The 27,749-nt window shown below is 36.5% G+C and overlaps 1 protein-coding gene across 2 annotated transcripts in view; it reads left to right on the top strand.

Moving 5' to 3' along the window:
• The window catches only part of LOC146002527 (uncharacterized), a 52,113-nt gene extending 24,586 nt beyond the window's left edge, over positions 1-27,527 (top strand). For both annotated transcript variants that reach the window (XM_083140438.1, XM_083140437.1), the window contains 6 exons: positions 2,839-3,065; positions 8,836-8,952; positions 12,052-12,326; positions 14,158-14,369; positions 15,443-15,560; positions 24,693-27,527. In XM_083140438.1, the coding sequence (XP_082996564.1) occupies positions 2,839-3,065; positions 8,836-8,952; positions 12,052-12,326; positions 14,158-14,369; positions 15,443-15,560; positions 24,693-24,886 (1,143 nt within the window). In that variant the 3' untranslated portion in view covers positions 24,887-27,527. The remainder of the gene's footprint in view (positions 1-2,838; positions 3,066-8,835; positions 8,953-12,051; positions 12,327-14,157; positions 14,370-15,442; positions 15,561-24,692) is intronic.
• Positions 27,528-27,749: the final 222 nt, after the last annotated feature.

Below are 27,749 nucleotides of genomic sequence, written 5' to 3'. Positions count from 1 at the left end.
TCAATATGGCCACCATATAGTTCGGCAACACACGAAGGCGAACACACATGTTGTCGAAAACAAGTTTCAACATTTCCTTCAAAATGGTTGCAATTATCCTTCTGACTTCATCTTGCAGTTCATGGATAGTCCTCGGGCCAGATTTAAAAACTTCTTGTTACAATTATCCCCACAAATAAAAATGTCACAGATTTAAGTCTGTATTTGTGGGAGGCCATAACATGCTACAGTTGAACATTTCAGGATAACGATTCGAATGACACGATGTTGGAAATGCTTGTTCAGGAATTCAAGAACTACGTCTGTGGTGTGTGGCCTGGCCCCATGTTGTTGAAACCACTGTCTTCATATTGGAATACATTTGCATAGCAGTTTTGGGATGAAAGGTATTGAGCATTTGAAGGTAATTTTATTGACGTACTCCTCGCAAAAAAAAGGGAGTAATGACACCATGTCTCAAAATTACATTCCAGACAAGAATTTTTTGTGATGGTGCGACAACTCTTGAAACTCGTGTGTGTTCTTGCTAGTCCAAAATTGAATATTTTGTTTGTTAATTTCCTGGGTGAGATGAAAATAAGCCTCGTCACTTACCCATAAATTTTCCAGCACAGAATCATACGAGAATTCATGCACAAAGTCCAGGTATATCTGCTTTCCTGTCTGTGTCAACGATTGCAGTACAGCGCAGAAAATATGGATAAACTGGTGGCACCAACTATTAGTAAAATTTTGAACCTTCGTCTTTCCAACGGTACCATGTGTAAGTTTGTATCTGTTGTAGTAATATTTTTAATGAAATTGAAATCGGGGCAAATCCGCTGAAACACCCTGTATAATACACAGTAGAGATGCATCACTAGTAAAACATTTTGCATGAAAATAAAATAGTTAGAATGTTCTCTTACAAGGTAACAAACTAAAATAGTGATTATTTTTTTTGGCCCTAAGATGGATAACATAAATGGAGAAAGTTGAACTATTGTAATTAGGGTGAAGATTTATAGGCACTTTGAAATTTTAAAAATACGCCAAAACGAGCTTAAATATGAAGTTGTTAATTTTCTTAGTTGCACACTTATTGACTTGAATATATTACATTCTGTTGCATGTTTTTTTTTTTTTATTTTAGCATTGCTGTTGTCTGTTGCCTTGTAATCAAGGAGTTCCAGGTTCAATACCTGGTGGAGGCATATAGTGATTTGGGTCTAATTTTAACTGTAGGTTCAGTTCCAATTAAGCTGTCTGTGCCTTAGGTGGATTTAACAACAAACATTCAATTTGCATTGTTCTTTTGTTACCTTTGGCTAATTGTGGTGATATTGGTAAATGATGATTCCTTCATTGGCTATATCCTGTCCTTAGATCAAGGACATTCACAAAATGAGATTACAGTCTGTAGTGTACTGTGAATAGTCATTCTCATTCTGAATAACAAGAAACGAGTGTAAAACATTAAAGGCTACATTTTATGTTAAAGGAATAAAAAGACAGATAAGCAAAAATATGCATCCTAATTATAATGAGCTTACAAGCAACATCCAGTTCTTAATATTAAAACCACTGAATCAAGAATAAAGTCAAATTCAAATTACATTCTCAGATTTTATACAGTATGCGTTGGTACCAATAATTTTTTTTTTCATACATTTTACATTGCTACATAGCCACATTCTACAGAGCGATCCATTGAAGAGTAGAGTGCCTGCCTTGTTGGTTTGGCACTATTGGCAAGCGAAGTGCTTGAAGCGGTACGTTGGCACTGTAGACTGTCCATGAATCAAGCGTGGAAGTTTCCGTAACTAGTTTAAAGAATGATTTAGTTACCAATTTATGAAAGAAGGTACTGAAACTGGCTGCCATCGTTGTCCACACATTGTTTTACAACTCTTGATGAAGTTACCCATAACTTGTTGCAGTTCCAGTTGATTAATGTTGGTAATTTCTTGACGGATGTTACATTTCAGTTCTTCCTGGGTGGGTAGATTTGACTTGTATATAGCATTTTTTAATCTACCCCAGAGGTAGAAATTGTATGCAACTTTTACACCTGGGAATCTTTCAAATCATCATTGAACTTCAAGTGCCAATTGAGTTAACACACACAAATCATAAATAAGTACACCCTGTGCAATAGAAAACATTTGCCATGCCATGATCTATTTGCAGTTGAATACACTAGAAAAATGCAATACATACCAAGCTTCCAGTCACTTCACAGTCGCCAGACTAATGAACAGGCCACAACGAGGACCCTTATCTCTTCAGTCTCGTGTCTATTTTCAGGACCTCCATAAAACTGGTTTCTATGCCCCCTCGCCTGCTTAACGTTAGTGGGTGTCTTAATAGAGATGTATCAAAAATGTGTGACCATCAAAGGTGACTAGTTTGAACACCTTTTATATATGTGGTAAGTAAATCACTTTTTAAAATAATTATGAGACTGTTGTGCGCTTGCTTCATCGACACACTACAATGTCGACAAGCAAATGCGAGTGCCTCGCTTGCCGATAGCTCAAACACCAACACAGACGTCTTCAATGGACTGCATAGTAGAACAAGTGGAATATCCGTGCATTGAAACATGATGTGAAGGCCATTATTGAACTCAAGATAAAGATAGAAATTTTCGAAGATTGTAACAGTGTGCAATTAATGTTCAAATGTGGGAATTTCATGTTTTCTTCTAAATCTAATTAAAAGCACAATGTGTGTGTTTACTTCTCAACTTACCACCGACCAAACTTTAAATTGCTGCTGCTTCTTGTATTTCATAATTGATAAGTTCATCATCTTCTCTCCCCTTATCTTTCTAATCCATAGGTTTTCTCCTAACAGGACTCCTGCAGCAGCGGTGAAGAGGAGAAGTTATCAAAGTCATCAAAATCCTCTCTGTCAACCAAATCGCACGAGAGCTCGGACAATGAAAGTTCCTCAGATTCCGCTGACGAGAAGGTGCGGAGGAAAGAGAAGGAGAAAGTGGTCAAAAGGATACCTGAAAAGGAAAAAGTGCGAAGTCGATCAAAGAGTCCTCGGGATCACATAGTGAAAGTTCGTGAAATTAGGTAAGAATGATTCAAATCATTGTGGTTCACTAGCTGCTTTTGGTCACAATTAAACCAGAAAAAACACCATACATGTAACATTTCAGCCCTATAGTCGAGGACAGATAATGTCGTCTGGTGAACTAATTGCAACAGAAATTAACCTCTTAACGTAATGTAATTTGTTTTATTACTCGGTTGAAATAATCAGTTAAGAACATTATAAATGGTTATAATAATGTTGAATGTTGACAACTCAACAATGAGATACATGCATCTGAAAAGCTCCTGAAATAAAATCCTGAGTATACTCGTGCTATAAATGAGTAGAATATTACTAATAGAACTTGTGAAAATAAGCAAGATAAGTTATTTTAATAATCAAAATAAACACAAAACAGCACTGAAACACTAATTAGTGAACTTGAAAACAATTTATATTATAGGTTCTCTGTCATAGAACTTGTGAAAATAAGCAAGATAAGTTATTTTAATAATCAAAATAAACACAAAACAGCACTGAAACACTAATTCGTGAACTTGAAAACAATTTATATTATAGGTTCTCTGTCATTAGCCCCAAAACATGTATAAGTGTACACACTAAACGTGAAATACATTGTTTATATGTTACTGGCTGTGTGATAAGCCCTGAAACATGGATCAATGCACAAAGCTACACTGCATTCCTCACACATGTATCTGGATTCTCTTCTAGCCTTCTTCCCTCAGCATCACGCACACTGCTGATCATTCTTGTTGGATTTTGCTTCTTCTCAGTTGGAGGAATCAGTGAAGGAAAATGGCGACCAACCAGTTGCATTGGTGTTGCTGTTGCTGAGGGACGACCATCTTCTTTCGGCGAAAATTCTTCTCTTTGATGATGAGCAACCACTTTCTTAATGACAGTGACGCGAAAGTCAAGGGCACTCTTTCGTCCTCCATATTTTCTGTAGAGTATGAAGGCATTCCACACAGCTAGTTCTAAGAGGTGGAAAAATATTTTCTTATATTTTTTACCTCTCTTTCGTGGCAATGGATTGTTTGCAATGTATTGATCTACCCTATCAACACCTCCCATTGTATCATTATATGCAAACACGACCACAGGCTTCACAACATCTTTGTTCCTTTGTCTGCATGTTTCCATTTCCGCACTGCAAACTGGATAACATCGAGACATCTCTTTTGTCTTTCCACTTTAGTGGAAGAAGTTTACCTCGTTGGAATGCTACAGTCTCTCCTTTCTTCAGTTTCATCATTTGAAATGATGGAGGCATATCCTTTCATGTGGGGCGCACAAAGCCATACACACCTGTTCTATTAGATATCAAAATGTCGGCAAGCTGGGGAGAACTGTAGTAGTTGTCTAAAAGTTAGGCAGTATCCCATATTCAGCAGGAGTTTTATGAGTATCATGACAACTTGTGATGACATGGGTAAATCTTTATAGTCCTCATGAAATTTAGTGCCAGCGCCTGTGTATATTATTAGGGACCAGACATATCCAATTGCCGATTCACACAGCATGAATGACTTGATGCCAAATCTGGCTCATTTCATAGGTAGATATTGGACTCATCCCAACCGTCCTTTGTATAACATCAAACTTTCATCAATTGCCACAGCTCGTTCTGGAGTACAAGCATATTTAAATTTGGTAGAAAAGTGATCCAAAATTGGCCATATTTTATTCAGTTTTGGTTGAGGATGTCTCTCAGCGTCATATGTACTATTTTCAGAGAAATGCAGATTTCTGTTCAAATTCACAAATCTATGAAACTGCAAAATTTGTCAAATTGGTGTAGCTAAAATTGGATTCTTAGTCCAGTACATTTGATAAGTAGGTTTCTTTACAATACCCTGTAACAGTATGAGTGAAATAAAAATATATAAATTTTGTCCATTGTTGCGTCTTTCCATTCTCGTGCCAGTGTCTGCCTGGCATATCTGTTAGTTTCAGTCACCAAAATTCCTACAAAATCATCATCAATAAACTGATAAAAGTAGTGCATAACATCCTCAATGTGTGGCTCGAAATTCACTTCGGGTTTACCTGTGAAAGTAAAGCATGGTCGGGCAGGTGGGATTTGTCCAGAAGTATAAATTTCACACCACTGTCTGGCACTTGCCAAGTCGGTTTCCGATGAATCTGACACATCACTTTCTTCATAACTTTCTTCGGAGCTATCTGAACCACTAAACTCCATATCAAGCTCTTCACTCTCCATTTTCACAAAAGAAGAACAATACAGCCAAGAAACATGGATGAAAACAAAGGCACTCGAACTGACTTTCTCACACCTACGCTGTAGACGAAAATAAACGTCGAAAGAAGGAGATTAGTGACATCTACCGGAAAGACAAGTAAACAACAACTTCAACAGCACTATCTAGCGGAAACATACAGAAACATAGGAAAACGAGTATAACTGTCCTTTTAAAATGTGTACGGATAAAAAGAAGTTAACCCCGAATATGTTCGGGATATTATATTTTTGTGAAAATTAAAAGGCTGCTCGGTCTTTTATGATAAGAGGTTAAACAAACTGCCCCTATAATAAAAAAAATGTGAGATATCCGATTTTCAAGAGTACCACTATCTGATCTATCTACTGCCATTTTGAAAAATGGCGCCAAAAATTCACCTTGAAAAGTAACAAATTTAATATCTCGAGAAAGGTGCATTGTACACGAAAAGTGAAGATAATCAAAATGAAAGAGCAGAAAGTTTTGTAGATTATGGTTTTTGTTTGATAGAGCTATGTACCATGAATCTTAATTGAATTACAAGGCTTCAAAAATTTTCTTTCATTTTTAGAATTAGGATAAATGTTTGTTTCCGACACAAATACGAGGGCTGCTGGAAAAGTTTCTGCAATCAATATGAAAAAAGACGTGAAATTCTGGGAATGGCTATACTCTTTTTCAAAGTATTCACCCTTAAGATCAATATACTTTTACATATGCTCAAATCAATTTTGAAAGCATTTTTTCCGCTCTGAAGCTGATACCTCAGAAACCGCTGTTCGGAATGCGTCAACAGCTGCTTCAGGCAACACAAAACGCTCACCCCGCAGCTTATTTTTCATGTGTGGGAACAAAAAGAAGTCATTAGGTGATAAATCAGGTGAGTACGGACAATGAGTCATTAATTCGCCATTTTTACTGGACAAAAAATCAATAGTTTGGTGTGCTGAGTGGGAACTGGAATTGTCGTGGTGAAGAATAATGTGACGATTTGGGTTTGTTTTACGCAATTCATTGATAACCTCTGGCAAACAAATTGTTGTATACCACTCAGCATTTACAGTCCTTCGATTTTCTAAAGTTATTGTTGCCACATGTCCGGTAAAACCGAAGAAACAAGCAATCCTCGAACAAACAACTTTTGTTGGTTTCGGCTCGCTTTGAAACACCCGTACAGTGGATTGCTGCTTAGTTTCGGGTTCGTATGAATAGATCCAAGTTTTGTCCCATGTAACGATGTAGTACACCAAATTTGACTTGCCTCGATTGAATTTTTTGAGCATTTCTTTACACCAATTTACACGAGCCTGTTTTTCAGCTTCGGTCAAGTTGTGTGGAATCCAACGGCTTGGAAGTTTCCGTACGTTCAGATGACCATGCAAAATCGTATATATTGCTTTCATGACAATGTTCAAGAATGCCTGAATCTCACAGTATGTCACATGCCGATCTCTCTCAATCATTTCACGCACAGCATCAACATTACTTTCAACAACAGATGTAGATGGACGACTTTCACGAAATTCATCACTGAGAAATGTGCGAACATGCTGTAATTCGGAAAACTAATTGTTTTCTATTGGATGGTGCTTCATCCCCAAAAGCCAAATTAAGTCGCTTAATGCATTGTTTCGGTGTTAAACTACATTTGATATCATAAAAAATCATTGGGCAAAAGTGTTCACGAGAAATTTTCACTACTTCAAACTGCTGTGAAAAATAAACAAATAGGCTTAAACAAACAATCAAAGATAATTTAAATATAAAAATTGTCTATTCTTCCAATTTTTATAATAGCAGAACACTAGCGCCATTGTTGGTGGTAGTTTGCAGAAACTTTTCCAGCAACCCTTGTAACAGCAAATATGTAAAAAAAACTATTTTATGTCCTAGAGTCACTGGACCAAATTCATAGGTCATGATTTCCTCCAGACAATGGTTTTTGTTTCGTGCCTTTAGAGTCAGGGGTTGAGCAGATATGTAATTTAATGCAGTCATGTGATTCCCTGTATTTTATGTGTTCCATTTCTTATGATATTTGGTGAGAACGTAATATTTTCTTTTCTGCAGTGTTTCATTCACTACAAGGAAAGTTTACCTACTGCAATTAGAAAGAATCGTATTGAAAATAAAATTCGGTCAGATGATTTTGGGTCAAATCCACTGGTAGACTAGGTTTAGCATTAAGAGGACATAGTGCGGGGCAATAAAGTGTGTTGGGAATAGGGGAAAGATGCTCCCCATGCCCCCCCCCCCACACCCCTAATCACTGCCACTGTAAATATATTGAACTAACATGATAACGGTAAAATACAGTTCTAAACCGGGTCACTTTGCCTATCTTAAGATGCGGAATTTTTCGTCAATACCTGTTGATAACATGTTCAGTTTCATCATTTCCTCTAATACAGATGTCCACTTGCAGCACAGGTGTTGCCCCTGATGTAGCAAAAGGAGAACATATGAGTAACTGATTGAAGATGTAAACTCCACTTCCCAATACGCTTGGCTTCAATGAATTTCGAGCATCCTAACGTATTGCAGCCACAGAGCAGCAGTATCCTGTTATCTTTCAGAGTTGAACGAAATGTAGATAAAGATTTTTCAACACCTCACAGCTTGAACGTATCTCAGAAATATGTTCATTGGCTACATGTACTTTGCTTTTTCAAGAAGCATGAAGAGTGCTGCATAAACTATGAAATGACCCATAATAGCTCTGACTGTGGTTTTCTGGTTTCTTTTGATTTGGTTTAGTTTATTTTACGTTGTTATTCTGCCACTTTTCTAGTATTAATTTATATTTTAATTTGTATTTTTCCTGTGGCTTGTTTCTATTCACTTCTTACACCTTTCACTCACTCTAAGCCCATAATTTTCACTTAAAAAATCAAACTATTGGTCATAATGAAGTTTGCTACGGACATACCTTGGTGAATGAGAAGCATGGTGACGTCACAGCGAGTATTGGAAGCGGTCGCCATTAGCATCAATGTGTGCCTCTGTATATTACAGAAGGTAGCCACCAAAACATCAGGAATCACAGCACCAATTTCCTGTTGAATACTGTCTTGCAGTTCCATGGGTAGTTGTGATAGACCTTTTCTCTCAGCATGCCCCATAGGAAGAAATCGGTTGGGATAAGATCAGGCAATCTGGGTGGCTAAAGTCCTTTGGAAATGACACTATCTTGAAAGGACACAATTTCTTGCATGCTGGCGTCTGCAGCATGGCAAGTGGCACCATCCTGCCAAAAATAGCCATTACAGAGTTCCTCGTCATCCAGCTGGCCAAGAACTCAGACTGAAAGCACATGTCTGTACAATTGGCATTTAACGGCACCCAGATGTCCATGCAAGGACTGTGGTGCCATCTCCAATGACACCACCAGGCTTCTCATACACCAAGGTATATCCGTAGCAAATTTCATTCCATTATGTCCAATAGTTTGATATTTGTAAGCAAAAATCAGGGGCGGAAAGAGAGTGAAACACACTAGTACATTTCTGCTATAAGTAATCATATATTCTTATTTTTTCAGAGAAGAGAAGCACAAATCTTCTAAAAGAAATGGTAACAGTAGTAAAGAATCAAGGCGAAGGCTTGAAGAACAAAGTAAAAGGTCACGTAGTAAGGATAGGGAACGAGGAAAGGAAAGGTAGGTGTATGTAAAGATATCATTAGAGAATGTTGTACATAAACAGGGTTCCTACGCGTCCTGGAAAACCTGGAATTTTAAAATATTCCTTCCAGGCATGGAAATGTTATGAATGTTATGTTTTCCAAGCTGTACCTGGAATTTTCGAGATTGTCCTGGAAATTCCTTTACCCCGTTTTATTTGTATGAATTACAATAAGTATTCATTTAAAACAGGCCAGTGTCATGATAGTGGTTTACTTATGTCACGTTGCTGTGTACTGTAGTCACAGTTTTGTGATAAGTTTTATTTTTGTGATTGAAGTATAATGTATAATGCCCTGCATTTTTGTATTATTTTGTATCACTCAGAGGTAGAAAATATGATGATAATAATAATGGTTAAAGAAAAAGGGTTTGCTATCCTAAATATTCCAAGTTTTCTAAGGATATTATTCTTGTTTATTTGTAATACAAGATGGTAATTTTTTATAAACTTATTTATACTTGTGTTTATTTTTTCTACCTTTGTATTTTGTCTGTATTGTAAAAATTAAATAACCTTCATTATACTAAGAAATGAAAGGTGTGGAAAGGAGCAGGTGTAGGGAGTTGGGAGCCTGCATTAAAAAAATTTAGAACTTTTTTTTAAATAAAAGAAAATATGTAATAATGTGTATTTTGCCATGTTTACTTTCTACACTTGTCCTGGAGCAATTGTAGAAAATCCTTGAAAAGTCCTGGAAAAAATTGCATGATTTTGTGTAGGAACCCTGATAAAGGTTTGCATGTACAGACATGAACAACGTTACTCCATTGGAGATTGCTAACAATGTCTGTGTGCTTGGATTTGGAACCACATGCGCATATTTTTAGTGGGCATTGAAATGAATCAATTTTAGTGTTCACATGGCACATTTGCAGACTCATAAACGTATTGATCAGCTAACACTTAAAACTTGGTGCTAGCATGTTAAAGTGCATAGAATGATTTGGAAATTTAATCTAAAACTGGCCAGAAATGTGAGGCAAATTACAGGGTGTCCACGAACGGCGCAACTGGGAATTAAGAGTGGCGTTACTTTGTAACCGAAACCTGTACATACATAAGTCATACACCAAATGTTAGCCCTGTCCAAGTAGATATTTTTAAACATAGAAACAACAAACGGGGTGCAGTGTTGCCAAATGTAAGTGAAAGTGTAAATTTATTTTTCCACAAAGCATGGAAAATTGCATGTCAAACATTCGTACGGAAATTTGGACGTCAATTTCCACCTTGGGTAGGTGGACTATTTCGCCATCTATAGTTCAGAGAAGAAAATCGATTGTTTTCGCGTATAGCCAATCCTGAAATGCCTCGTAAAGGCGTACCGGTCCAAATGGATGTTTAAAAAAAATATGAGGTACAGTGGCAACACTGTTGATGTTTGAAGGCAACAAAAGGTGTGTTTAGTGATGGTCTATGACATGGAAATACTGGAAACAGGAAAAAAAGAAAATGAAAATTATGGTGAAAAAAAGAAGAGAAGGCATAATTTTCATTTTCTTTTTTTCCTGTTTCCAGTATTTCCATGTCATAGACCATCACTAAACACACCTTTTGTTGCCTTCAAACATCAACAGTGTTGCCACTGTACCTCATATTTTTTTTTAAACATCCATTTGGACCGGTACGCCTTTACGAGGCATTTCAGGATTGGCTATACGCGAAAACAATCGATTTTCTTCTCTGAACTATAGATGGCGAAATAGTCCACCTACCCAAGGTGGAAATTGACGTCCAAATTTCCGTACGAATGTTTGACATGCAATTTTCCATGCTTTGTGGAAAAATAAATTTACACTTTCACTTACATTTGGCAACACTGCACCCCGTTTGTTGTTTCTATGTTTAAAAATATCTACTTGGACGGGGCTAACATTTGGTGTATGACTTACGTATGTACAGGTTTCGGTTACAAAGTAACGCCACTCTTAATTCCCAGTTGCGCCGTTCGTGGGACACCCTGTAGTTCTGCCAAAATAAGTGCATAATATAAGTCGAGCAACGGTTAATGAAAATTGTGTTAGCTTTTATGATGTACCACTTTAGATTAGATTGAAATTGTTTAGGTGTGGTGAGGTCAAGATAACAGATTTGATAAATTTTAGCATTGGGAAATTGCTGTATACCAGGAATGAAAAATTAGAGACTTACACAGAGATGTAAGTTTTGAAATTGTAGCCATAAGTTGGCTTTTTAGGACATTAACACAAAATGCCAAAGACCCATATTGTATCCTAAGTTTACCTATTATTTTCACGTAACTTTACAATAAGTTATAACATTTGTATAATTTTTATTAATACACTGGAACCGTAATTTTACAGGACTATAAATGTAAAATGCATGCGAAAGTAAAATCTGGGAAAATTGTATAACCTATTGCTTTTTTGGGACGGAGAAGGTTGAATGTGCATTGCAAAAAAAAATGTAAAATTGGGATTCTACTGCATAGCTTATATTCATAATCAATTCATCTGCATTGTTATTGTTACTGTATTTCACTGTATAATTGTTGCAGATTTTTTGACAATTTTATATGCAAAAAGTGGGGTGCAACATTGTGATTTTTTTAAAAAAAATTTAATATAATAAATAGAAAATTGTGCCAATATTACGAGCACTTAAAAATAATTTATTACTAAAATGTCTTTGGTCCAAGATTCGGATGCATTCCATACATTAAAATTTAATATAATCCAAATCATTTCAACAGTTTAACAAGCATATTTCTGGTCTGAAAAAAAAGTTAATTATTATTTTTATTGATTTGGGTATAATAGTTGTTATATTTGACTGGAGAAAATTTAAAGCAGTGTTGCGAACTACGGACTGTAAGTAAATGTAATCTTCGGTGTCTGAAAATTCTGCGCCATTGTCATTGGTTTCATTATGTGATGAAAGGTTATAAACCAATTTTTGGGTGCAACGATTATGCAGTGAAATACGGTATCCATTACTACTGTCTCTTAATTTTGCCAATCACTCTAAATGTGACCACATTTTGTTCAGAGATTCATTAATTTTAAAATTTGATATATTTCAAATGTTAATGTAAAATATATATATTTCAGAAAACGCTCTCGTAGCCGGGAACGTCGCAGGAGATCAAGGTCTCACAGTCCTGAGCGTAGGAGGAGATCGTCGCCTGTCCGAGTAAGGAATAAACGTTCAAGAAGTAGGGAGAGAAGGTCTCGCAGCCACGACAGAAGGTCACGCAGTCCTCATGACAGGAGATCACGTACTCATGAAAAATCTCCAAGTCGTGATAGAAGATCTCGAAGTCGTGACCGCCACCGTCGTAGCAGGAGTCGTGATAGGAAAGACAGAAAGGCTGGAAAGCTGAAAGGTAAGTGGATATATGCATTTCTAGATGTCAATATAATAGTATTAGTAAAAGTCCCAATACTTGAGTATGGAGTTTTCTTCTCTCTTTGTTCAACTGTCATCATGCTGTTGTGTATTCACGACCCTGGTGATTTGATGTCTAATTCAGCTTGTATTCATAACTTCTTTTTTTTCTTCTTAGTGCATTATAAACCTCCTCACTTCTGAAGGAACTGAAATTCTTCAAACATTTCTGGTACCCATATCTCTGAAACTATTGATGATGTAGTTACGAATGATACCTTGTTTTCATGGTTGACGTGGCAAGCACTTTTAGGTTAAGTTCTTGTATTTGTGTGTTGCGATTTGTATTGGTTTACTGATTTAGTTCGAAGGACTACTGTTTTCATTAACTCAGAATATGGCATCTAGGATGGAGATGGTAGCATGTCAGTAAAACCTGTGGTCCTTCAGAATTATTTAGAAAACCAATGCAAACCGCATTGTAGAAGTATGGAACCTCGCCTGCTCTATAACTTGTTTTGTATAGCATCAGTGAGGCTACATGATTTTCCTTGCAAGCTGTGTGAGGGTTAACATTTCCAGACAACAGTAGAGGTATGCAAGATCCCAGAAAGTCGGTACAGGGATTGCAAGAAGAATTCCCATCCTGATCCCAACTTCAGGAAATGATCTTGTAACTTTTCAGAATCTGGAGCAGTCAGAATTCCAAATGGTTATTTTTAAAAGTGGTTAATTCTCTTATGTTTTCTGCATTGTACGTGTCTGGAACTTCTCGGAAATTGGTAGTTTTTATTCCATAAATGCAAAAATAATCACTTAACCTCTTCCCTGTGTAATTTTCTGACAAAATGCTTTTCCATTCTGTGTATTTTTTTTTCTGAGTTTGCGTAGTAATATTTTTAAGTAGCTACTGCTTCAGCACAATTCATCCGAGTATCATGGTTCATACATCTTTCTCTTCAGAATAGAACAGGCTTTCGAATGATACCACACACATGTGTACATCAAGTATAAGGAAAGGGAAATCAGGGATAATTCATGAAATTTCCCTCCGAAAAATTCCTTTTGGTAACTTTGGGGGCCCTCTGGACCGGCCCTGGATATAGGTAGCCGATTATAATCTATAATTTACCTTGAGAAATACTATGGACTAAACGTAATGCGTCCGCCAAGTTTCATTGCAATATCTTCAATAGGTATGAGAGAAAAAATATTTTGCAATTCTATTTGACAGTGCTATTACATACTATTAGAAACTCGAACTTAGGAAAAACAATCTGAACTTGAACATTGGGCTCTTTGCCATTTTACACACCAAAACCAAAACCAACAATAAATCACCAACAGTTCAAATAACGCAACACAAAAAAAATGTACATAAGCAACTTAATAAATGCGGCACACAAACGAACTCACGTTTGCACTTTGTCAGCATAACACAAAATTAGTTTACTTTCCTCTGAACTACTACTTCTTCTTCTTTGTTGGCACTGACCTTTAATAATTACATTATAAAACTTAACAACAGAAAGGCTGACATTTTGAAACAATCTCAGTGGGATCTATATCCCCCAGGGTATTCATTTCCAAATCTGCAACTACCACAGTCCTAAGTATCCTGTTCGGTTACAGTCCAAATTTCCAACTAAGGTGTCAAAAAAAAAGAGATGAAAAAAGTGGCAGCTGCTCCCGTCGTGCTATTTGGTTCAAATGCCTGGAACCATACAGGGGAAAAATTTGACTGCTTGAGCACTTGCGAATTTGGAAACTTCCTGAATTTTTCACTAATTAAATCTTAGTCATGAGGTGCCTTTTCTTTCTTCCTGCAGTGTTGGAAAAGCTTGGGATTGGATTGAAACCAGAGTCGTTAGCTCCAATCATGACACCGCAACAATTGTTGCAGAAGTCAATGGAAGCCCAGATTGAGAAAGTGAAGAATGTGACGGGAATAGAGTTGCCCAAATACTACAACCCTGCTGCAATGAACCCTGTGAAGTATGCGGAACAGATGCAGAAAAGGAAGTTGCTGTGGGGGCATAAGGTAAGTTGTGGATTGAAAATTTATTAAAGTAGAAACTTACTTGGTGTCACTGTTTGCATAGTGTGTTGTAAATGTGTGTGTCTTATTTCTTTGCAATCTTGCTAAACATTCTCAACATTTTTATCTTGTTTTAACCCATGTGCATTTAATCCTCTCCCCTTTCAAGGTGAAGAACCCAGGTGGGGTGTCTGACGCATTTTAATTATAAATAATTCAGAGACTAATGAAGATACAAATAAATGCTGGCAATGATAGGTAGATAAACTCAAAAAGTTCTATGTCTTGTATCAGTACACTTCTACAAGTGTTTTTTGTCGCACGGAGAATGTCAATATGATAATCTATTTCTTCCCACGTTCTGGTCACAATGCGGACATCCACAGTGGCTATCACGTTGTTTATTCTGGCTTTCAGTTCATATGTTCATCACTTTTGCCTTATAAACAATGTGTGACACATATCCCCAGAGGAAAAATAATCTAATGGGGTTGTGTCGGGTGACTTCGGGAGGAATCTGATCCTGAAGTCCAATTCATCTTCTCAGAAAGTGTTTGTTCAAAACACTACGAACAATGATGACAAACCTTACACAAGTTATGAACATGAATGAACTGAAAGCCAGAATAAACAGTGAGTTGAGTTCATCTATCTATCATTGCCACCAGTTCATTTGTATCTTCATTAGTATCTGATTTATTAATAATAGAAATGTGTCAGACACTTTATGTACACCCTGTAATAGGCATATATCTAAACAATAAAAGTGTCATTTTCTGAGCATAAAGTGGACAAAATTAACTTTGCCAACTTTTTTTGCGCCGAATTATAATTATCATTCATTCTCGCATTAACAATTATACTGAAGATGTAGAAAAACAACTTTTAAAAAAAACTTAAAATACAGGAAAATGGGGAAAATTTTAGAATGTGTTCCTTTTTGTGGGGTTGTGAAGATTGATTGTAAAATGAACTTGAAATCCACTGTACCATTGAACCTCACCATGACTTTGAAAATTGTCTTTTAAATGTTATTTTTAAACACTTGATGATTGTTTTTTTCTCGGTTGTTTCAGGATAGCAAAGAAACACCTACAACAACAAATAAATGGGAAGGCACGACATTTGCACAAGATCAGGATGGAAAGCTAACAGCAAAATTTAAGAGACTAATGGGCATAAAGACTGGAGAAGGTAAATTGTTAGATATACAGTATTTATGTAAAAGTGTAGGATGGGACTGATATGTAGGGTCCTGTGTTCATAAAATGGCTAATAATATTGATGATTGGTTGCACAGTTGTTACAATTTGTTGTTGTTTTTATGAATTTAATATACAGTGGACACTATACATTGGTATTCAGATTTTCTTTGTTGTTGTTACAACTAGAAGTGTACATAATACTGTAGTACAGTAGAGTCTCGTTTATCCGACATTCCATATTATCCGACATACCACCAGAAAAAAAATCATCAAACAGCAACAAGAACTGCAAGTTGCGAGCATGAGCGTAGTCTATTTTTAGTTTCTCCCGACTCTACCGCATAGCACGCCTGCCTTTACTATGACTCATGTGTCTGTCATTCGCTACTCAGTATTGTGAAGCATGATTACTGTATTAGATTTGTAATGTGTAAAATTATAACATTCGTTTGATGTTTAATAGGCTGTTTCTTAACACCTCCCTATTATCCAACATTTTCGCTTATCCGACGTTCTACCGGCCCGTTTATGTCGGATAAGCGAGAGACTACTGTACTTTTGTGGAAAATAAGTGTATTGTACATAGTGTCTTCTCTCAAAGCAATAATCATTCCAGTCATCTGGTGACAAACATTAATTATGCTGTGAATAAATCATTCCGGTTCTTCATAAAATGTTTACTGTGTATTTTGTAACGGATATTATTGAAGGATTCTGTTTAATGTTGCATCAACTTTTTTTTCTCTTTTTGTGGTTCATTGGAATATAACTATACCTTATGACTAGGGGCATGCATATTTCGTTTTTAACGAAAAAAACAAAATGTGAAAAAACACATTGTAATGTTAATTTTTCATGTTTTTGAAAGGTGTGAGATGCATTTTGTGACCATGTTTCGTCACGAAATAATGCGAAATGAACTGCAAAAAGCGAAATTAACTCTTAAACACGAAATTTAGGGTTTATTCACCGACGCGGCACCTTCTCTGAGGTCTGAATTATTCTGAGAGTTATGCAATTCCCGGAAAATTGATTAATTCTGCTGTTAATATTGGAGAAACAAAAATTGACTGCTTTACACAGAAATAAACTTAATACTCGGATAACTACATAAATGGGCTATTAGAAGTGAAATCTTAATTCTGTGGAATAAGTGTAGTTTTTAAATCAAATTTAGGATTAGATTCATAATTTTAAAACCAAAATGTCTTTTTATGTACCACCTTTGATCCAATTTTTCACCGCTATAACAACAATATTTTATTTTATTTACCGCTTTTGAACCCGAAATTGACTCAGTTTTTATACTGAAATTTTGCTTTTTTATTTACCAAAAATATGTGCCTCTACTTATGACGTTATGCCATGGTACTCGCAAGCAATTCGCTTGATCAACGCCTAAGGGCGTGAGATGGCCAATGGTATAGATAGACTGTATAAACAGTTACCGAAAATCTCAACAGATGTTGGTAGAATTGTTAGGGAAGTTGGGATGATTGTTGTTCAATACAATCATGCAACACAGCACTGTAATTGTTAAAGAGCATCATGAAGAAAACTTGATAAGTATCACAATAAACAATGTAATTAGATCTTTGGGATTCTTTCTCTTTCATTTCTATAATAATTCAAACATGGCATCTACTCTTTACTCACAGACAATTCGTCTTGTTCGAGGTTTAGACGATGCTTTGAAAAAAAGAGAGCTGGCATAGGCACACAGAAGATTGTGCAAAAGTTTGTACGGGGATGTTTGTTTATTTTGTTCAAGTGGAGCAACAGTAGATTGTTGAAAGATAAAGAATTCCTTTACACACATGACTATGTTGTAATTTGAAGGTTTGAGGACTACATTGTTGTCTTTACGGTTTCTTAAAACTGTGGAAGCAGCACGGGGAGTGTGCAACAGGGTCTCTCGGAACAAAACAAGATGGCAAAGGGAGAAAGCTTTGTGCAGTAGTGTAAAAATCTCGTGTTTTCATAAATTGCATGGTAATCAGGGTGTTGTTTGGATACACGGCCTGACAAGAAAATGGTTTAAGGAACAATTTGTTGCAGTCTTTAACCGTGGAGATAGGTCGACATTCAGATTTCGTGAGTGCAAAAGTTGGGTGATCGCAAGCTGCAATGATAATTAGAACTGACACCATATAACAAGATAAGGTTTTTTTACTATAACCTACAGTATTCGCGAGAAGTTTTACATGCCGTTAGTTTGCAATTAGTAGAGCCATATATTTATGGTGAATTAAAGATCAAGATATCGGTACAAAAACTTAGTCATATTTCGGGATCAAAAGCGGTAACTAAAATGGCATTTTGGTGTTAAAATAGTGAATAAAAACCTAAATTTGATTTAAAAACTATACTTATTTCCCAAAATTAACATTTCACTTCTAATAGAACATTGATATAGTTATCAGAGTACTATGTTTTTTACTTGTGTAAAGGAGTCCATTTTTTTGTTTCTCAAATGCAGTAAAACTTGTTAATCCAGACTAATGGAGGGATAAGTTGACCGGTTTAACGAAAGTCCAGATTAACTGAAATAACCTAAAAGAACAGTAGAAAGTGCATTAAAACTCTGTTTATAGCAACAAAACATGTTTATTATGGTGTATTTAAATGGCATAGGCCTAAATACACTATACCTGTACAGTACAGTAAAATGTAAAGCAATACTTTTTTTTTTTTTGAGCTTTTGCCTGTCCAGATTAACGAGGTTTTACTGTATTTACACCAGAATTAATAAATTTTTTTGTGGTTTGCATCAGAATTAATCAATTTTCCATGAATTGCATAACTCGCAGGATAATTCAGACGTCAGAAGGTGTCGTGTCTGTAAATAAACTCTAAATTTAGTCTTCAAGAGCTTATTTTGCATTTTGCACTTCATACTTTTCAAAAATATTAAAAAATAACATTACAATGTGTTCTTCAGATTTCTTGTCTTCGTCAAAAACTAAGTATGCATTCCCCTAGCAATCGAGTTTCATTCAAGAGGATGTTTTGTTCTAACTTCGCTTGAGCTTAATATTATGCTTGTTACTTACTATTCCTCTTCAAGCATGCAAAGAATGTTGATGATTACATCACAATATTGTTCACCTCTGCTAAGATAAATCGCGAGTTGAATAATTAACAATTCGTCACAATTACGTTGTTGTAAATTCTAGTATGAAATGGAGAATCACATATTGGGTGTGTGTGCTTATGTGGCATGTGATTGAGAAACATTACGTCACGTCATGTAGTTGCATGAAAAATATATGCACGGTAATATAAAACCTTTTGTATCGCATTGGTTGTGCATTCTCATCACATTTAAGAATGGATCTTCTTGGAAAATTGAAGTGGATACAGATATGAAAAACTAGTATTGTGTGTGTGTGTGTGTGTGTTAGATTGGAAATATCAAGATTCAAACTTGCATTTTATGTAATGGCTATGATTTCTCACATTTGAGCCATAAACCGTATTATATTTCAGGAAATTTAGCATAACTATAATGTTGGAATTTGTATTAAATGAAAATAGTTGTGACAATAACGTTGTATTCTGATAAATGGGTCTTACCACAATTTTCTCTTTCATGCTGATAGATAGAAGTCGTTTGCAATAAACACTTATTTATCGTTATACAAGTGAGTTAGAATTTCACAACCAACTTTAATGCATATTATAAAGAGTTTCACCGTGTGTATCATCATCATCCTTTGCCGTTTCCTGCCTCTGGCTGGGTCGGCATAGAAGTCGAGCCTCTCCAATTTTCCTGGTCTTCCATGACGACTCTCTTTCCATGGTGTTCCAATCTTGTCCTCTTCTCTTAACACTCCCCGCTATCTGCTCTTTCCACCGACATCTTGGTCTCCCCCTTGGCCCTATTTCCACTCTTTGTGCATGGTAAGCTCTTACTGGTAGTCTTTCTGCATCCATCCTCTTCATGTGCCCAAACCACCTCATCTGTGCCTGATCTATCCTTTCCTGAAGCTTCACCACACCCACTATCGGTCGGATCTCCTCAGTCCTTATTCTATCCCTTCTAGTCTTCCCCAATATACTCCTTAAAAATTTCATCTCCACTGCCTGCATGTTTCTTTTGTCTCTCTCTGTCATTGTCCAAGTCTCTGCTCCATACATAATTATCGGCACATAGTATACATATTACCTTCTTGCATTTCATAGGTACATCCCTGTTCCATATTAATCTTCGAATGCTTTGATGTAGTCCACCACCTATTTGTCCTCTTCCGTTTACCTCCTCATCTATTCTTCCACTTCTCTCAATTATGCTTCCTAGATATTTGAAGCTCTCCACTACGCTCAACTCTTCCAGGTCCATCTTTATTCTTGGTTCATTTCTGGCTCTGTTTCTTGTTGTTATTAGCACCTCACTCTTTTCTGCACTGAATATCATTCCTGCTCTTCTGATTTCCTCATTCCAACTATCAAGCTGTCTCTGTACTTCTTCTTCCCTGTTTCCCCATATTACAAAGTCATCAGCAAACAACAGGGCCTTCATCTCCTCCTCTTCTATCTTCTTGCCCACCTCTTCGTTAATTGCATCCATTGTAATTATGAAGAGCAGTGGGGAAAGAGCACTTCACTGTTTTAGTCCATTACTTATACTGAACCACTCTGTTCTTTCCACTGGTGCCTTCACACAGCTCTGGTTGGCCTTGTATGTGCTCTGCACTCTACACACTATCTCTTCCTCGACTCCTTTCTCTCTTAGAGCCTTAGAGCCTTCTAAATCTTTGTTCTGTCCATGCTATTGTATGCCAGTTCTATATCTAGGAATGCCACAATCAAATCATTCCCATACTCATAGTGCCTTTCCTGCATTTGCCTAATGGTGAATATCAGGTCTATTGTTGATCTGCCTCTTCTAAATCCATACTGTTCCTCTCTCATGTTCGGCTCTGTTACTTCCCGTATTATTTTCTCTAATATTTTCTCATACACCTTTGCTGAGTGGCTCATAAGTGTTATTCCTCTGTAGTTTTTACATTCCTTTCTGTCAGCCTTCTTGAATATGGGAACTATTAGTCCCTTTGTCCAATCTCTTGGCACTTCTCTCTCTTGCCACACTCTTTTCAACACAATGTACAGCCACTGCACACCAATCACTCCTGCTCCTAGTATCATTTCCACTGGCACCAGGTGCTCTACCTCTCTTCATTCTCTTCAGAGCTTCCTCCACTTCTTTCCATGTGAGATTCACTTTTCCTCTCTCTTTTCTCTTTCCTTCACTTCTTCATGTTTATTTCCTTTTTTCACATTCAGCAATCTTGTGTATCTTTCTCCATGTGTATATTAACAATGTGTATCATTATAGGACTGAAGTGCATAGTGGACATAATAACTAACCAGTAAATCGTACGAGGTTCATTCAATTCGTACAAAAAAGAACAATTTTTAGGGGAATAGAAAGGGTTGTTTTGTATCAGTTTATTTGTCTTTGGGAATTCTTTGGGTTACAGAGCTTAACATTGGGCTTGTTACTATGATCCTCCAAAGTGCGTAGCCATAGTCATGTATCGTAGCAACCTTTTCATAATACTGAGCCATCACTTTTTGAGGTAAGGCCCCTCTCTGTCTCCACAAAATCAGCCAATGATATGCCAATTTGCTGGCTAGTACCGAAGGAGACCCAAGGCCTACCAGTGTGGAAAAGTCTGGGAATTTACTGTTCTTCTGGATAAATCAACATTTTTGTAGTAGTGCACTAGAAGTTGTTTTTTTTTTTAAGAAAGATAAATGGACAAGCAAGAAGAAATTTTAAGTTAAGTTTAATTGTACTTTAGTTTGATGTACCTAGTATTACCAGTAGTTACAGTACAATTGCACATTTAATACTCTTAAGAAAAAGGGTTTGTTTTTACTATTTTTAAGTAGAAATCTACTACAGTAAATCGATATTGGCATTTACCACTTTCTTATTGTAATTTTTGGGTTGTGTTTGGTAGACATTAAGATTAATGTAGATATTATTACTAAAATTTACTATAATTATTGATGCTATAATTGTTAAATTTTTCATATAAAAAGAATTCTTTGTTTAGCATTAGCCAATACATGGCATGTATTATATAAAAGTTCACCTTTGATGCTCATACCCAACAATAAATTGACACCAGCCAATAAGAACACCAGGATCCAGAGCGAGCCAATAAGAAGACAGCGTCCAAGCTCCACCCATCAGTCATATATTTAACCCTATACTGGTCCCATCCAGCATCGAATGACATGGGTACCTGGGGGAAACCCTGGGGGGTAAAGGCAGTTAGGGGCATGATTCTGATCACATCACCTCCACTCGCGACCGGATCGAGAAAGTGTGGGGTGTTACCCCCACCCACACCCCCTATATGCCTTCATGGCATGGTAAGCACAGGGGAGCACTTTACCTTTTTTTTTTTTTTCACTGGTCTCTATTTTTTTACATTCCCTGATGGTGATAGCAATGTATGCACTTGAAACATTGGAAGCGAACGCGGATTTAATCTGACTGATAAGCCGAGGACACTTCTTTGAATCAATTTCTGTTCAGTTTCCTTTTTACCTATAACATGTGGAGTGATTATTCTAAAAATTTGCTCAAGTGTGATGTTTAGCTAAAATTTAGTGACCTTCTAACATGCATGTTTAAATATCGTATTGGCCCGAATATAAGCAGCACATTTTATCCAAATTTCGATTGTGAAAAATTATGATGAGTCTTATATTCGCGACCTTAAAAAAATTATGACGTTTCATCAAATCATATGTGAAAGACAAAGAAGTGGGAAAGAGGGGGAGAAGTAGAGGATAACAAAAAAGGGAGAAAGTTAGAAGAAACAAACTTAGAGAGAGCATGAGAAGAAGATAAAGAAAGAGAGAGATAATGGAAATTCAAATTGTGTGCTGTACGGTTCTACTGTAACTGTAGTACAGTAACTATACAGGTGTTATATTTAATTATAATTGTATCGTAGTAAATTGGCATCTCTGAACTCCCAGAATCTGCCAGTAAATGGTTACCGGTATTTTCTTTTCTTCCCTCGGCTTATATTCGGGTACAGCACCTAGAATAACGTAGTGTGGAAAACGGCATGGTTCTGCTCTCTCTGGCTGGTTACACTCGAAAATGATCCGCTAGAGGCGCTGGTGTTGACCCCGGTGCTTGGTGTTCGACTGCTTATAATGGAAGTAAATGGAGTTTTCGATGCAATGTCTGATTCTTTTACATGAAGCATTTCTATGAATGTGATAATTGCTATGATATTTGGTACAGTGGTCGCGAAGATATTAACGAACATTCTAAACAGTCGACCACGTCCTGTTATCGTCATACTTTCATTAATAATACGGGAGAAAAAATATGCGTGGAATGTTCTTGGCAACTAAATTTTTGTGTATGAATTAGGTTCATTATTATTATCATCATCATCATTTCTTTTAAAGATATACACACTGAAGCATTTGTATTTTGGATATTTACTGTCTCTTTTCTTCCGCTTTAAACTAATTGCGGTGATGATGATAATGATGATTGCATGAAACGACAAGGGGAACCCCACAAAACTTTCTTAGTGCCATCGACATGAGTGTAAGGCAACTTTCAAACCAATGGGACAAGCGACACGGGATGTTCACACTGTCACACTAGTGACACACACTTCCAGACTGTAAAATAGCATTCATTGCACATGAGGGTCCAAACAGCAAATGACACGTTCATATGGCGTATTCGCGTGCTACTTGTTACTTCGGTCGGAAAGCTCCTTAAAGGAAGGGTGCTGAGACTAAAGCGACGCACTACAGGGGGAGTTCCCAACTAAGTGACAAGCGACATGGTGCCTTCAGTCTATTAGCAAGCGTTGCTTGCGAACAACAGATAGGCGACACGATAAACGGCACATTACAACAACAGATCTAGACGACACGATAAGCTACATGTGTCGCTTTGTCACTTCTGCGTCGCTCAAACTGGGCCATTTCCTCAATAGCTTGCAACATGTTGCCGTGGTTTGTTGTTCGCGCATACACGATGCAATGAGTGTCTTGCTTTAGTGAGATTGCGCACCAAAGCGACAAGCGGCATGCGACACTTATCGCTTGAGGATTTCACCAACCGAACGCTGGCCTGTGCTTCCCGTCATGCCTCTACGATGTGAAATGTTGCTCTTGATTGGCTCCTTTCCAAGCAACATGTGTCACTTCGGTATGAAAGTTGCCTTGGACCGAATGACTCGTGTCGCTTTGGTGTGAAATCCTCGTATCGTTTATCGCTTGTCGCTTTGGTGTAAAATCTCCTTGAGGAAACTGTGCAGTCAGAGCTTTTGTCCCTACAGTTCGAAAGGCTGCATTGATTTCCGACTGCTCGCTTTGAAGCGACATTTGTGGTTTGTCGCCTCTGTATGAAATATATCTCAGGATACTATTTATATTCTAATAACATAGAAAAATAAACTCTAATACACAGTCCAAGACCTGACGTCCGGAATCACATTGCGATGTTTCTTCTTGTGTTACGCATGCTATTTATTTATTAATTTTATTTTACTTTTCTTATTAATGCCATTTCGTGACTGCAAATCACTCCACAAATATAACTGTTTCCATCATTTCACTTACCGCCTTTCTAGAGAAACAAATCTACACAATATATTCCAAAAACTAACTAAGCCGCATTACTTTCATAACAAAATTAGCACCTGGGTCGATCGCACTGCCATCTACTTGTCATCGTCTTGGGGAACCAGTTTCTTGGGTCGTTTTCCACACTACGTTATTCAAGGCGCTGTAATTCGGGTATAATCTTTTTTTCTTTTTGCTCCTTCAAATTTTAGGGTGTGGCTTTTATGCGGGGGTGTCTATATTCAGGCCAATACGGTACATGAATTGCGCTAATGGTCTGTTCTGAAAACCTAAAAAGTTTGGGGAATTTTGTTTGTACAAAATTGTAGACACCATGATATTGTGGTTATGTATTAAATGAAGTTCCAATTTGTTGACATATTACACCTTCAAAATGTGCAGTTTGCTTTAATTTTGTTTTAACCTTAGTGTAGCTACACTGTGTTATGTTTCATGAAACTTAAAGATCGAGTCTAACTAGATTTTTCTTTTATACTAGGACCAGGAACATCGACAGTTGTGATCCAACAGCCTGAGTCGGGCCCTAGCTCTCCGCCACCAAATAGTGAGATTCTCAAGAAACAGGAAGAGTTGTTCACCTCAATGGAGAAGCAGTACGAGGTTGCCAGAGTTGCCACCCATACTCAGAGGGGTGTCGGTCTTGGATTCGGATCGTTTCAGTACCCTCGATAACACCATAGACATGAGAATTTAATGATAATTCAGCAACACAGTTGTTGCATCGCAAAGACGGCATACCAAGCAAAAAAGTGCAGCACTGTGCATCACAGAGTACCACAGTTGACTTTGAAAGTGGCGGGTGCGAGTTCTGCGTGTATGTATATGTGTATGCATGGTGAAAGTTTAATTTCACACCTGTGAATCATCTGGACTTTTTTTTTTCATTCCAGTTAGTATGCAAGGATCTGTTGCTCGTCTGTGATAGACTTTTTTCTTTATATGTGCGAGTGTGTGCATGTATGTGTTGTAAGGAAAAGAAAGCTGTGTCTTTTATGCGTGTTCCTTTTGTTGCTGCAAGTATCAACTGTACCTGTACTTTTTTTTAACATATATTGGAGAGCTGCAGCCAACATTATAATTCTAGAATGAAAATGCATTACTCATTTTCAAAAGTGATCTTTAAGTTCTCTTTGAAATAAGAGGTTTTGTCTAGTGGAATTTAAAACAAATTGTGTTTCATAGAACAAATTTATTGCAAAACAATTGTTAAAATGTGTTATGGTTTCCAATATAACTATAGAGTTTTTTTCATACAATCAAACATTGTATTTGTGTCCAGTTTGGTTGATTATGATTCTTTTTACATGATGCAGCTTACATGTAAAGAAATAGTTTATCATGTACACTTCAAATAGCACTTAATGTACACAGTCAGTAGACAATAATTTAATTTATGGATATTTTGACAAAAGGTGTTTCCCAGTAAAAGTGTCTTATGTCTGCATTTGCACAAGGAGGATTCACCTATATATCTTTGTCTCATTTCTGCTAAGTGTACAACCTTATGTATTTTGTTTACATTCTACGTGTTAATTATTTAAGTTTAAAGACATTTACTCTGTTGGATAAATGTAAACAGTAAAAATGTTATTTATTTGGTTACTTTTTGTGCAGGTTTCCTCATTTACATTAGGAATTTGAAATTAGTTTTAATTGATTCTGGAAGGTGTCAATTTAATGTACCTTTGTAACCTGACATGATTGTGCATATTAGTATTTGAATTCTAAGAAAAAAGTGTGTGTATATTTTTGGAAAGTTAACTGTTGCAGTGTTGCCATTTTCTGCAAGGAAATATACTGTGTCAAGTTAAAATTATTGAAATCCAGGGAAATAGAGAGCATTACCCTTTTGCTCTGAGTGTTCTTGCTTCAGTTCTGCTATACATAATTATTTTGTAAGTAAAGCAACAAATTGAAGAGGCTGAAGGTGTTAGCATTACCATGAAGAACTTTTGACCAGTTTTTACGTGTTGCTTCTAATGGGGACACCTAAATATCTTTCATGTGTTATACATATAAAATAAAATGTGAATTGTGAAAGAATGATTGGCTTCAAGTACTCATTATCAGTTTAACAATCACAATTGTCATATATTAAAGTAATGCTGCACTTTAATATTAAATAGTTAACGTTGCAGGGTAGTGGAATCAAATACATAAAGATAAAATATGTAAGATCATATTGTGTTAGTAAGCTTTATTTCTTACCAAATAAGAAGGTCCCATAGACATTTCTCTAGACAATTGTTATTGGTGGTGCAAATACAATTATAAGGTGCACAATTTAATGAAAAGAGACTTTGACATCTTGTAACCCATGCTTAGTATCTACATCATACAGGGTTACTGAAAAGTCCTGCACCATATTTGTTCAGTATGTTGTTCCACGCAGATCTGTTGAGTGCAATCTCAGGGGAACATAGTGTGGGGCTAAGACACGGCATGGCATTTGTCCTTGATCCTGGTGCAGAAGTGGGCCAAATTGCAAAGCTTCATTCTGTACACCAGGATTTCAGAACATAGGTGCACTCCAATGTATCTAAACCCAGATGGGTCCTCAGCAACCAATCCAGTGTTCTGGAAACATGGTATCCAGCCAACCAACACAAGTATAAAACAGACATTTTTACCATTTAGCCTATGGTGCGGGATGTTTAAGACACCCTGTACTTTCTAGTATTAGTCTTTCATATTTTATGCTTCTTAGCATTAATGAGTGATGCTGATTGTGTGCATGTAAAGGAAGATGATGATGACCAAAAGAGTCTGTGTACTTTTGAACCTACTAAACAGTGTTTCTGTGTACTGAATAATGTTCCTGGTAATTATTGTGACATTGTGTAAAATACACTATTTCATGCTACACTAACCAACTTGATGAGGTAAGATTAATTTGATCCAGCGTTTTGTCATGTTCGTAAAATGACCATAAAATATTTCAGTGATGAAGCTAGATATGTTGCTCGAAGAATGACGAAGTCCATAAGAACTCATGACTGCTTCTTAGGTTGTTGTAATTCAGATTTATTTTTCTCTGTACAAGTTTTATAACCACAGCATGTTAAACTGTCCATTCTCCAAAACCAAAGTTTGTGCATAAATTGCACTGAAGTCACGATATTAACAATTATTTAATAGTAATTAGGAGTTTTTGCAAAGTTGTATGTGTGTGTGAATGTGTGTAAATACGGTGCTCAGTCTTGTCATCTGTAGTAGAAGATGCTGTAAAAAATTAACTTTGTACTAGTACTTAACAAGTCTGTCTTGCCACTGCCTTGTCAAAACCACATTGCAAATATATATAATTTAAAAATTCACTTCTGTTTCATTTACAAGTGCATATTCATAACCACAATTATATTGTTTTACACGAGTTGCCTGAACTTATGCATTCATTCTCAGTCAAGAAATCAACAGATAGGTCAAGAAAGTCAAGAAATTATGCTTGTGGTCAAGATTTTTTGCAATTTTTTACAGTATAGTGAATTTATATTTTCATATACCTGTACTGGGATTTGATAAAATGGAATATTTG

Source organism: Lepisma saccharinum, chromosome 18 (genome assembly GCF_977018435.1).
Source record: "Lepisma saccharinum chromosome 18, izLepSacc3.1, whole genome shotgun sequence".
NCBI lineage: Eukaryota > Metazoa > Arthropoda > Insecta > Zygentoma > Lepismatidae > Lepisma > Lepisma saccharinum.
The sequence above is the reverse complement of the archived record's forward strand: the minus strand, read 5'-3'. Positions and strand labels throughout refer to the sequence as shown.